This window comes from Haemaphysalis longicornis, unplaced genomic scaffold, assembly GCF_048455015.1.
Source record: "Haemaphysalis longicornis isolate Haplotype H1 unplaced genomic scaffold, Haemaphysalis longicornis Haplotype H1 scaffold_3, whole genome shotgun sequence".
NCBI classification, from domain to species: domain Eukaryota; kingdom Metazoa; phylum Arthropoda; class Arachnida; order Ixodida; family Ixodidae; genus Haemaphysalis; species Haemaphysalis longicornis.
In genome coordinates, this window is record NW_027526335.1 from 223,866,419 (window position 1) to 223,878,893 (window position 12,475).

The 12,475-nt window shown below is 51.6% G+C and overlaps 1 protein-coding gene across 1 annotated transcript; it reads left to right on the forward strand.

The window, feature by feature from the left end:
* The first annotated feature begins 3,925 nt into the window (after positions 1 to 3,925).
* LOC144175732 (uncharacterized) lies at positions 3,926 to 5,559 on the forward strand. The gene is made up of 2 exons (XM_077704762.1): positions 3,926 to 4,206; positions 5,157 to 5,559. Exons 1-2 carry the CDS (start codon positions 3,998 to 4,000, stop codon positions 5,557 to 5,559), a joined length of 612 nt encoding a protein of 203 aa, XP_077560888.1. The 5' UTR covers positions 3,926 to 3,997.
* The last annotated feature ends 6,916 nt before the right edge of the window (positions 5,560 to 12,475 follow it).

Here is a 12,475-nt window from a genome sequence, read left to right on the forward strand (position 1 = left end):
CACGGTATTTACCGAACGGCATGGCATGAGGGCGCACATCGTTGAGGTTTCGCCACAGGTTTTTAACTCCCTGAGGCGAAAACGCAGACTCCACATTGGATGGACCTCTTGTTCCCTTACGGAAAACCTCTATGTCCCGACATGCTTTAAGTGCTCCTCCCTCGGACACGCCACGGCTCGGTGTGAGGCTAGCAGCGTAGTTTGCAGCAACTGTGCGGCTGACCATGAAACCTCACAGTGCACGCTGGCCAAACATGCGAGCTACGTGTGTAAAGAATGCCGCAAATGGAGGAGGCCACACAACCACTCCTTCGGAGCGAGTACCTGCGCATCTGTTTCGGCGTGGGTGGCCAGACTACGTGCTCGTACAGATTACGGAGAGGGGCCGGGGATTGACCCCGCAGCCGCCTGAGATCTCCTGCAGAGCCAATATTGTTGCTCATGTCACTGGAGGGTTTAAAATTTCTACAGGCAAATCTAGATCATACCAGATCGGCTACCTCACATTTAATCGACTTTATTCAAAATCAGGCTATACACTTCACCGTGGTCGGGGACCCTTACGTTCGGTCAGGTCGTCTACCCGGCTTACCCCATAACATTACACAATTTGCTCACCCAACCGATCCAAAAGTTCTCCTTCTGACTCACTCTGTTCCTTATGATCCTTTCCCAATTCTGACTTCCCAGTATGTGGTAGCTACGAAATTTACCTCCGTCTTTTTCCTTCTTATTAGTAGCAGTTTATGCCGCCCCATCCGTAGCTATTTCTGAAATTTTGTCCCTGTGTAGCCAATTACTGCTTTCAAACGTAAGTCCGCACGTAATCATAGCGGGGGATTTTAATGCTAAAAGCCCACGCTGGGGCGGGCGGGCCATGGATTCTCGCGGTAACGAAGTGGCCCAATTTTTAATGTCCAACGACTTGGACGTGATCAATGAGCCGTCTTCACCGCCCACTTTTGTGACGGATTACTCTGAGGCGTGGATTGACCTAACCATATTTTCGCCCGCGTGGGGAAACGCGCTGGTTAATTGGAGAGTGTGTGATACGCCGACTCTATCCGACCATAAGTACATAGCCTTTTCAGTTCGCTCGCACTGGCTTCCTACCTGTAAGCGCTTGACGCGGGCAGGTATGAACAGGGTTGTGTGCTCAATCGCTAGAGAGCAATGGTTCGGCCGGGTCATCCGATGCGAGCTAAACGATCCGCAGTCGCTTGACCTAGTCGTGGATCACTTCTATGATATCTTCAATTCATTAAAGGCGGCGAATGTTCAGACGGTCAAAGTGTACCCGCAGGCCAAGCCGTGCCGTGGTGGTCTGCAGAAATAGCTCGAGAGCGGTCCTGGGTGAGGTCCTTGCGCCGCAGGTTTCAGCGTGCCCGAGATCCTCTTGAATGATTACTTCGTAATGATATGTATTATTTGGCCCTACAAAAGTATAAGTGTAGAATAGATAAGGCAAAAGACTAATCGATGCGGCAGTTTCGCGCGGAAAATTCCAAAAAAGTTCTTATTTGGGGACCCGTTCAAATTGGCATTCGGCAATTTTCGGGCTCCTATTATCCTCCCGCCTCTGCTGAAACCTGATGGCTCACTGACTTCATCCCAGCTGCAGTCGGCCCAAGTTCTCTAAGACGCACAAATTAAAGCCGACGACCCTTCCACAGACGGCCCATTGCATTGCGCGGAGCGTTGTTTGGCAGGGGCCGCCTTACATTGCGGCATCCTCCGATCGACCATTTACGTCTGTCGAGGTCGGAGCGGCCGTGCGGGGCATCCGCGTCCGCTCCGCTCCTGGGCTGGATGACCTTTCGCCGCAGTTTATACAAGAATTTTACAAGGCTCACCCACAGTTTTTTTCTTTTTATTTTCAACACGGCGTTGCGTCTGGGTCATTTCCCCGCCGCCTGGAGACGGGCAAAGGTGGTATTTTTACTGAAGCCTGGCCGCCCCCCTGAAGCTCCGACCTCCTACCGCCCGATTTGCATGCTATCGGTTTTCGGCAAATTGCTCGAAAAACTACTCTTATCTCGTATCTATTTCTTTATGGTGAAACAAAAGCTCCATCACTCGGCACAATTTGGTTTTACTCACAACAAAAACAACACATTGGCTTTATTTCAGCTCCGCGAGATTCTACAAGCTCGCCGTCAAAATTCCCTTCACTCCGTAATAAGTTCATAGGACTTTCAGGGTGCATTTGATTCGGTGTGGCACCCGACCGTTCTAAATTTTCTCCGGCAGCATTCTTGCCCGACTAACCTTTTCCGGCTTCTACGTTCTTTTCTAAGCCAGCGAACGGTGGTCTTCAGATCGAGGGAAGGGGAAGTATTTGCGGAGCAGTCAGTCGGTAGTCCACAAGGGCCCGCTCTTATGGAATATCGTCTTGAACGGACTACTCGACATATCGTTTCCGTCCGGGGTGCACGTGCAGGCCTATGCGGATGACACTCTTCTCGTGGTTTCCGGGGCCCAGAGGAGAGAGCTGGAGAGCCTAGCAGAGCTCGCCTTGGCCAAAATATCCGAGTGGGCCGGCACGGTAAAATTCTTCCTAAATCCGCCAAGTGCTCCTATATGTTATTCCCTAATGGCAGAGTCAGTATGGCGCGCCGTCTTCCTACGATCCGGCTAGCTGGAATTAGTCTCTAACGTGTAAAATAACTGAAAGTTCTTGGTGTCGTTCTGGACCCCTGGTTTACCTGCATGCCTCACTTAAGCTACCTGAAAACCAAAATTGAGGTGGTAGTCCTTAAAATAACTGCATTCAATATGCACTATAAACTCCCTCCTGATAGCCTCCGACGGCTTTACGTCCAGCTCGTGGAGCCAGTAATCACTTATGCCTCTCCGGCATGGTAATCGCCCTCCCGTATACCATTTACCTCCAAAGCCGACTCCAATCAATTCAGCGCCTTCCGTTACTTGCGCTGACTTGAGCGGTACAAGCCGTGAGGACCGAAGCCCTAAATGCACTAACAGGCATCCCGCCGACTTGCGAGGCCCTCTCCGCTTGCCGGTTGCATTTTCCGGCGTTCCACTTACGTAAGGACGTCTCCTACGGCCACATTAATGTCACGGCAGCGGATGTGCAGGCGCCTTTCAATCCCTGGCGCTTCCACCTGGCGGACCGGGTGATTTGTCCGTTTGACAGGTTAAAGGGACACTGAAGTGATATGTAAACATTGCGGGATTACTAGCGCAAATTGTAATCCGGAGTCCCCAGGCCATGTTTCGACCACTCTGGGCGCGTTTACGCGATTTTATTTAGTAGAAAAACTAATTCGAAAATGCTGTCCTCCTCTCTTTACGCTCGCCCATTTTCTGTGGCGTTTTCGTGTGACGTCAGGAGGGGATGAGCTGGCAATTGGCTGCGCCACGGCTGCGCTACTGCACGGCTCCCCGGCCGACAGAGTCAGTCGGCCCAGCGTTTCGTCCGCCGGCCGCCGGCGGGTCGTCGCAATCAAGGAGGTTAAAAAAAAATTGCTTGGTCGCAATTCGTTCGCTTAGTTGAAACGAAGCCAGGACACGATTGTGAATGGAAGAATGTGCCTTTCTTTACTTGGTTTGTTTGTACACTGTATCTAGCTCCAAGTCAAGGTCGCTTCACACAAGCGCTGCACAAGCGCACATGCGACGCTTCGCTGACTGGTACGCCAGTAGGAAAATATAATGCCTCTTGAAGGCGGGAGAAGAGTCAGCGAAGTCAATATAGGTACTAAGGAAATAAAATCAACTGATATTTTTACCGTACAGCGTAAAACTAGGGCGCGGGAAGCACTTTTTTGCGCTGGGCGAACAAGCACAGCGGTCAGCAGCACGACTACGCATCTGCGAACGCTTTTCCGTCTACGAAATGCAATAGACCCTATGCGAAATTGCTTGGTGATCTAGCAACACTGATGTAAACGAGACCGTCGGCCATATTGGTACGGGCGCCGATCGGGAAGTCCCGTATTGTTTACTGTGGAAGAGTAGGTGACGGTAACGCGGTATGGCTCAAACTGGACGGTGTTTTCCGGCTCTCGACCGCGGATTGTGGACGAAGGACTTGCCTGCGCTGCCGAGTGTGTCTGAAGACTCATACCACTCGGGGTGCCGCGCCAAAGACCCATCCGAGCGGCAGCGAAGCAGGGCATGCCGCCTAGCCACCGAGGCGCATTGCTCGCCTTCATCGGTGCGGACAAACACGTGCGACTCGCAGTAAGTAAATCCTTCTTTGTTTTTACTTGACGCGAGTTAACCGGTATGAGCATTTGTAGAGCACTTTGTTCATTGTTGTTTACCACGCAAATGCGTAGCGGCGACCCTGTTGCAGTAACCCTGAAAGAGACAATCGCTAGACCGTACCGCTAGTGGGTGGATTAGGTGTTTTCAAATGCTGTACATGGAATTTACGGGCTGATTTTTGGCGAAGATGTTTAAGGAAAGGTTGCGGCCGTTTCCCGTGACGGTCGTCCGCCCGCGCGTGTGCCGCAAAGCAATCGTGCTTTGCGGCGAAGTCAACTACAAAAGCGCACATACGCCTTGAGTTTTCTTTTTTTGTGTGTGTTCATTATTTATTGCGCATGCTCTGCGCAAAAATCTGTTTGTGTGTCTTTCTTCTCCCTTTTTGGCGGTGGGGTGGTTGTGTTTGTTTCTAAAGCGCATGTTTTTTGTGTGCACGAATAGATAATACAGTAAAACCTCGTTAGCTCGAACTCACTGAACTAGAAGATTTTTTTTAATTCGATGGGTCATCGGTATAGCCCGAATGTTTACCTGTTTATCTCGAAAGATTCTGGAAGTGAATTCCAGATAATCATATTATTGCTTGCTTAAGTTATGACGAACACGATTATGCGGGTACTGGTAGACATCATTACCCACACTGAGGTTTTTAAATGTTAACCTTCCTTCTCTTGAAAAATGCATTAACAAAGCATGCAGAGATACTTGCACGCTCGAACTTGACAAACAATTTTGACATCATTGCTATTTGAGGTGCAGATTATTGCCCTTGCAACAGTGTTAAGCAAGACACAAAATCTGGCCATTTTGAGTCTGTTCCTTGCGGCCACTGCTTTCTGCTCTGTCCCTTTACCATAAACTGTAGCGGACTAGTCCTGTTCTTCCCTGAGTGTTATTTACTGATACTCTCTCTGTTCTTGCAGGTTGGGCCTCATCCATGTGCTCAGCAGCTGCTTTCGCTCCCAGAAGAAAAGTGGCCGGCCCTATGTTGTGTGCCTCACCTTTGAGACGGACAGTGGGGCGATTGGGGAGGCATCGTGCGAGTGCCCGGCGGGTTGCAGTGGAGCATGGAGTCACATCCTGGCTGCTGTGCACCTACTCGCCCTCTTGCAAGCCGAAGGTTTTAAGAGGCGCCACCGGAGCTTGCGTGCACTGAGCTGCCACAACAGTGGGGACGTTCGAGACAGGAGGGTATCAAGCCAGCGAGTGTCCAAAACATTGACTGGAGAAGCCCGCGATAAAATGGCCCCTCCCTTCCCTTTCCAATGCGTCTGTTCGATGCACGTCGAGTACAGGAGCAATACGAGCAGCAACAAAGTGCCCTGAAGGCGCTTGGGAGAAAACTTGGTAGCCTTGGGAATTAGTTTTTTGCCCCAGTTGTGCTGGCCTCCCCCTCCTCCTCCCCCCCCCCCCCCCCAGTGACAGCAACAAGGACTGGCATGGCACCTGAAGGGTCACCTATGAGCTACCAGCAAGCATTCATGCCACATTTCGCCGTGGTCATCTCGCAAGCACGCAGAGGCTGGGCAACGTCGTGTTTACTAGACCGCGACATGCAGGGGTGCGCGAATGCTTCTTTTTGTTCCATTTCTATCTACAGTTATATCCACAAAAACGCAAAAGCACTAAATCTGATGCGCGGCGGCCTGATGCAACTGTGGCCGTTTTCTTTTTTCTTTTTGAATAAAACTTGAAAATTGTCTCAGCTACCTACATCAATGGCCACTATCATTACGTCGGAGGCATGCCTGCAGCATGTGACAAACTAGAGGAGTGAGTGTATTTTAGTCGCAAAATATTCGACAGTAAATACATCGTTGCTGGAATGACAATGGGCACCAAGTTAACTTGACGTTACAACAAACCTTTCAGCCCAGCAAATCGGGAACCAAGTGCAAAAGCTCGAATTTTCCACCGTTAGATCATCATAAAACTGTGTTCGCCACTTCTGCAACGACACGCGGCTAAATGCAACGTAAAGAAACCAACAACACACTCCCATACCGTGCGCGCCCGCCACAGAGGAAATTTTCAACCGCGCCGTGACGGCGTAGTGCGGCAAGAAAAGTTTGTTTACAGCCCTAGGTAGGATAAAAGCTCGTGTAGGGGCTAAGCGGTACCATTTAACAATGAAATGAAGCGTGCGCAGAGCCAAAGGGACGAGTAAAGAAACAGCCTAATTTTGGCAACGTGGGGTACTTTTTCCCGGTCGAGCGCCGCTGTTAGTCGCGTGAATAGGCAGCGCACGCTCAGGCTTCATTTAGAATACAAAGGCTAGACAACAGAACTCCAACACAGCTGTATATTTCATACGGACAGCGACTACGGAACCCCGCGCTTAGCGAACCAACGACAAATATTCGCTCCAAGCGCACCGCGCCCAGCGTGTCACAAAGGTTGCTCGCGCCGGCACAGTTCGCGTCACAAAGTTCGCTCAAAATCGTGGAACTTCACGAACCTTTTCTCCATTTGAACCGGTATTTCCGCATTGCGTGCTCTGCGGCACGAATCAATGCTCCGGCATTGTAGTCTATCACCAAGAGCGGTCAATGCCCGCCTTCTATGTTTTTCTAATTGGTTTCGGTTTCAAACGACCGTACCAAAATGGCGGACCTAGTTACCGGAGTCGACGTGAGATGGCGGGGCGCATTTTGCATAGGGTCTATTGCTAGACTTGAGCTACTGTGGAAACTCGGGCGACGCTTACTGCACGATCGCAGTACAACAAATAGTCACCTAAGCTGCTTGAAATGCCAAAACTAAATAAAAGTGTAAACCGGCTGTACAATATATACCTTATATTAGCAACCCCTCCACGTTTCGCTTCGTGGCTCAGTGGTCTGGGGCGCCCGGTATGTCACCCCCAATGTTTTGCAAGTCACGAGTTCGAATCCCCGCGGGTACGTGCTTTTTTTTTTTTGTAAGTTAACTTTTTTGTTTTCCGCCGATGTTTTCTATATTTAGTTCACCTTTTTTTGGGCCGCAACGTTCATGGCTACACGAACTAGTTCACAAAACGCGCGCAGGCTGGCACTGGCGCGCTAGCGAGTTCTCGTTGGCGTGCTGTTGCCATAAGCACCGACTGCTTGCAGGCAGTGGGCAAGGCCAGAATGAACAGACCCTTGGCCTGGTGCGAACACGCTTTTTACGATACAGGCATGAGGGAGGCAAGCTCCAAATATGGGGGAAAAGCGCATGACATTTGGGCGTCTGCGGGTACGCGGAGGGCGTTCATACACTGCGTAGGTCTCGGCTAGTGAATGCTACGACTACAAGCCGTCCTGGGAGGCTTAGCTTGTGCATTTTACAGCCGACAACATGGCAGAAGCGCGCTACGATGATTACTGAGATATTGAGAATGCCCATCCAACAACGCCATTGGTTATGTTTTACAGAACCGAAACCGAAACCGAAACTTGTGTGATTGCTAACCTTGGGCATCGTCCAATCACGGCGCCCCTCCTCCCAACGTCACAGGCTTAGTTGGGGCGGCCGCCGCAAACCGCGCATGGTAGTATTTCTTCTTTCGCGCTTTGTAAAATAATTACCGATTTGTCAACCGGATAAACGATGAAAAGTGTGCTAATTTGAGCCAGTTTACGCAGTGCAAGCAAAAACGGGAGCTTGACAAATTCACTTCAGTGTCCCTTTAACCCCTGCAGAGGCGATGCATCTCGCGCGGAGGCCGGGCCTGCACGTGTACACCGACGGAGCGTTCTCGAGTCTGTCGGCGGGGGCAGCCTTCGTGGTTTACACGCACACGGGCCGTCTTGTGGAAGCAAAAAGATTTAAGCTGTCGTCGGCTGGCAGCGCATTTGCTGCCGAACTTGTGGCGTTGAGAGAGGCTTTGATATACCTTCTCGGATACCACACGGTGCTGCCTGCGCATTTGTACACCGACTGTCTCTCATTGCTGATGGCGCTAGCATCACTACGCACGCGTAGTAATGAAATTGAAGATATCAGGTCCATCTATGCTACCCTTTCGAATAGGCTGCGGGTGTTTCTCTATCACATCGAGGGACATGCTGGTGTGGTGGCGGACCACCTGGCGGTGTGCGCGTGTACTGTGGGTGAGCCGAGGGCGGCTTTACTTTCGGCCCGCGTTGTGCGGTCAGCACTGAGAGAAGAGCTCTGGAGAAGGTGGGGAGAGGATTGGGCCACCAACCACAGGGGAACTGAGCTTTTTACGTGGATACCTGCTGTTAGTTCGCTACCGCCAAATTTTCGCCCTCACAAGAGAATTATTTTCTTAATCACAGGCCACGGAAGATTTCCTTTTTATTTACACGGCCTTTCGTTGCTCCCGTCCCCCACATGTTTTTGTGGCTCTGTCTGTACTTCCATTGATCACTACATGCTCTCTTGTGCTGGCACCCTTTCATTTCGCGATCGCCTGGCGGCGTTACTGGGGGTGGCGACATCTCCAGGTCTGTACCCTTCGCTCCTTCGCGATCCACGCGCACTTGAGATGCGCGTGGATCGCGCACACATACACATATATACTTACATTTTTCTTCCGTCCTCTAGCACGTTATCACCAACCACCAAAAATATTAAACAAGAAAGAAGGAAAAACACGCCCCTCCAGTGGTCTCGGGCAGCGTTTGGCTCCTGCAGGAAAAGCTATCATTGACAAGCCGGACAATGCAAGGAGTTCACTGGGTTTTGCGTCTAAGGATTTGCGGGAGGCTGCAGAGCAGGTTTTCGTGTTCTGTTTGTCTCAGTACTTTTTCAGGCACACAGGGCGCTGGCGACGTGTTCTGCGGGGAGTACGGCCCGCGTCCTTCTGGCCTTCGGAGACGCTCTGCTTGGCTTACTTGGAGCGCCGCATAGGCGGATCCTGCAGATGGATCGTGGTGGCGGTCGGGGAGTGGCTCGAGGTGCTGGTTTTGCCTTTGCGCAGACCGCAAGCCGCAGACTTCGACGGTGACAGCGGTCTGTGTCTGAGCGGCAGCGGCTGCTCTGGCGTCGCTGCTGCACCTGTCACTTCGACCGCACTATGCGCTGACTGTTCCTTGTTCTGCCTGCCTCTTCTCGGAATAGTGCCACAGGACAAGAGGTGGAATTGCCGGGACGGCTATTGAACAATCTTTTAGTGAGGTGCCTGCCAAATGGGACCTTGTGTGGGGACTCTGTGTGGGGACTTCGTGTAGTGGGTGTGCGGGGGCAGATTGGAGGGGGGAATTAGGGGGGAGCCGGGTGGACGCCGAACGCTGTGGTATTGGACAATGTTTTGGACTCAGTGTCTGGACCAACGGTGCATTGGAACAGCTTGTGAACTTTTTTCTTTGGACTGGTGTTCTTTCTGGGACAATGAGGAGGGGTGAGGTGGATGTGGTGGGGGTCTCAAGGACGGTGATGTTGTGACCTGGCTGTGAGCGGGGTCGTATGCGGGACCTTTTCTGCTGTTGGGGACTTTTCTGGGGTCTTTTGGTGGGCTGGCGGACGCCATGGTGTTCGCGGGGGTTGTGGGGAGTGGGCTGTTCGAGCTGAGATGTGTTGCTGGGTATGGTCAGAACTCTGAAGGTGGTTTCGGAAGGGTGGGGGGGGGGGCGGCAGCGTCGGGAGGGAGGCAGGGTTGGGTTGCCGTAGGGGGACGGGGAGGGGGGCTGCACGACGTTGGGGGGGGGGGTTTACTAATGATGCATTCTGCAAGAGGCGTCTTTCCTATGCTACAGTTCAATAAAGGTGTTGGTTCTGGGCTGTGTTGTTCTTTGTCGACCGAAGCAAGAGCCTTTTTTTTTCCCAATTGGCTTTCCGTCTAAAACTTTTGAGTCTAGGCTCCCTTTTCTTTTATTTTTCTAATTGGCCTTAACCTGTTATAGCAACGCTGGTACAGGTTTGTTCCCGCTTTTATTTATTGTCTTTTCATTTCATTTGGGAACGTTTATTTTTTAACATCCTCTTCGTCGCTTCGGCACTGTTGAATGTTATCGCCCACACGTAGGCTCCCAAGGCGACAACCTCGGAGAGCAAACCAGTCCGTGCAAGCGCGTCCCTGAAGTCTTCGACCTTGAAAGGTCTTGCTTTCACATCACCGTGCAAAAATAACGCGTTCACGACAATATGACCGGTCGGCAGTTGGGGCAGTATTACCTGATAATCCTCGCTGTCGCTTCCGTTAGGCCTGTTTCCGCGGCTCTGTTGAGCCGCCATTACCGCTCCGTCGGAGCTCATGATTCACACGTCCGAACTCTAGGGCGACCGGAAGTAGAATCACTCGGCCACGGGCGAGCGCAGGTATGTTGTATTGTGCGCCTTTGGGCCACGTGACATGTCGTCACCACACTCTCGGCCTCGGCTCCCCTCTAAGTGGTTATATCTACAGCTCGCCTACTAGTGAGCCCTCTCTTTTTAAATGCAGAGCATTTCAGTAACTCACGATGTCACCCGCGTTGACGTCCGTAGTCGTAGTCCGCACCCCTCCCCCTACACTATATATAAAAAAAATACTATCCGGCGCTGGTTTCGATCCCTCGACCCTGGGGGCGGAACGCAATGTACATGGTGCTCTACCCACTGCGCCACAAAGCCGACACAGAATGGGAGGCTACGAACGCGCCTTATATCCTTGACTCATTCAAACTACGACAAGAAGCTGCTGATACAACGCATTCACTACCACCAACTCCCCAAACACTAAACGTTAACGCAATACACCCGCCCCATATGCGACGCATTTACTCGAGTCCCCCTCGCGGGGAGATGGGCCCAATTTTTTGTTTCACCCGTTTGTCACGATGGAATAAACTCGTTCCGTGCCTTGCCACGTTCGTGTGCCGCCCCGTTTGTCGTCCTGGCATGGACACAACATAATGGCGACGAGGACAACGAGCCTGCGACGGGACTACGCCTCCTTCAACGAATGACAGTGACACGGCCGCTGCAACATGGACGACGACGCTGCAACAGTGGGAATGACTACGCTTTCGGCAGCTGGAACCGTCGCTATGGGCTTCGGGTTCGGGCAAGTAGAGCATTTTGACGAGTCTACCAACGACTGGCTTTCGTATGAAGAGCGTTTGGTAGCGTACTTGAGCTTTAACAAGGTGCCCGAGGATTTGCGAGCTGACGCTTTCGTAAGCCTAATCGGCCCGAACACATACGCACTACTCAAATCTTTGACCATCCCTGTTAAGCCGTCAACAAAATCGTTTGACACCCTTCTTGAACTACTTCGGAATCAACTTTCCTCCAAGCCATCTGTAATTGCGGAACGTGCAAAATTTCACCGCAGAACGCAGAAAGAAGGCGAAGCGATATAGCCCGTACTACATGGAGCGATTTCGCCTGCGAATTCGCTGATGCGGCGCCGCTCGTGCGGCAAAACCACTTTTTTTCGTTGCTGCGGCGAAGTGCCAAACATTTGAAGCGGTCGAGCAAACGCCGCTCGTGCGGCGTGTGCGGCGTAGAGGACCCGGACCTGCGGCCAATAGGAGCACAGCTCGGCACCACTTGCACGCTTGGAAACCAGATGGCGTTGCTTGTCTGAGCGCGACAAAAGCGCGGGCACACCAAAACGTTTGTCTTCTCTGCTGTGTGTGCGTATATTGATAAAGAATTGGCGATTCTTATATAAAACCGCAAATAAACTTATGTTTACCGCAAACCAGGCAGAAACAACTTGCCAAGAAAGTAAAATAAAACCACCATTGTTAAAATCACAACAACCTTTGCTGGTGGCAAACTTAATTCAGTCTGCAAACAAGGCGCATCTGAAATGCGAAAATCGCGGCCTTCGCAGGCCCCATGTAGACGACAATTCCAGGCATTGCGAACTTCGCAAGTGCGAATGTTCGTTCCAGCGGATTCGCAGGCGAAATTCGCTCCATGTAGAACGGGCTTATCAGCGTATGTGGCGGAGATAAGGCGACTTGCCCAAACGTGCGAGTTCGGAACCTTTCTCGATGAAGCTTTGCGTGACCGCTTTGTATGCGGCCTTCAGCGCGTCGATATTCAGAGGCATCTTTTCACGGAAGATAAGCATTTGACCTTCCAGAAAGCCGTCGAGCGCGCTTTGTCTTTAGAGGCGGCATTAAAGAATGCAACGGCAACGCACGCACAGCCCGAGGAAGACACGGAACTGCACAAAGTGCAAAGCTCGAGACCGAAAGTGTTGCAAACAGGTAATTGTTAACGGTGTGGGTCACCGAAACACGGAGCACGGCAATGCCCAATTAGTAAAGCCACGTGCTTTACGTGTCATCAAAAAGGGCATATTCAACGTGCCTGCAAGGCA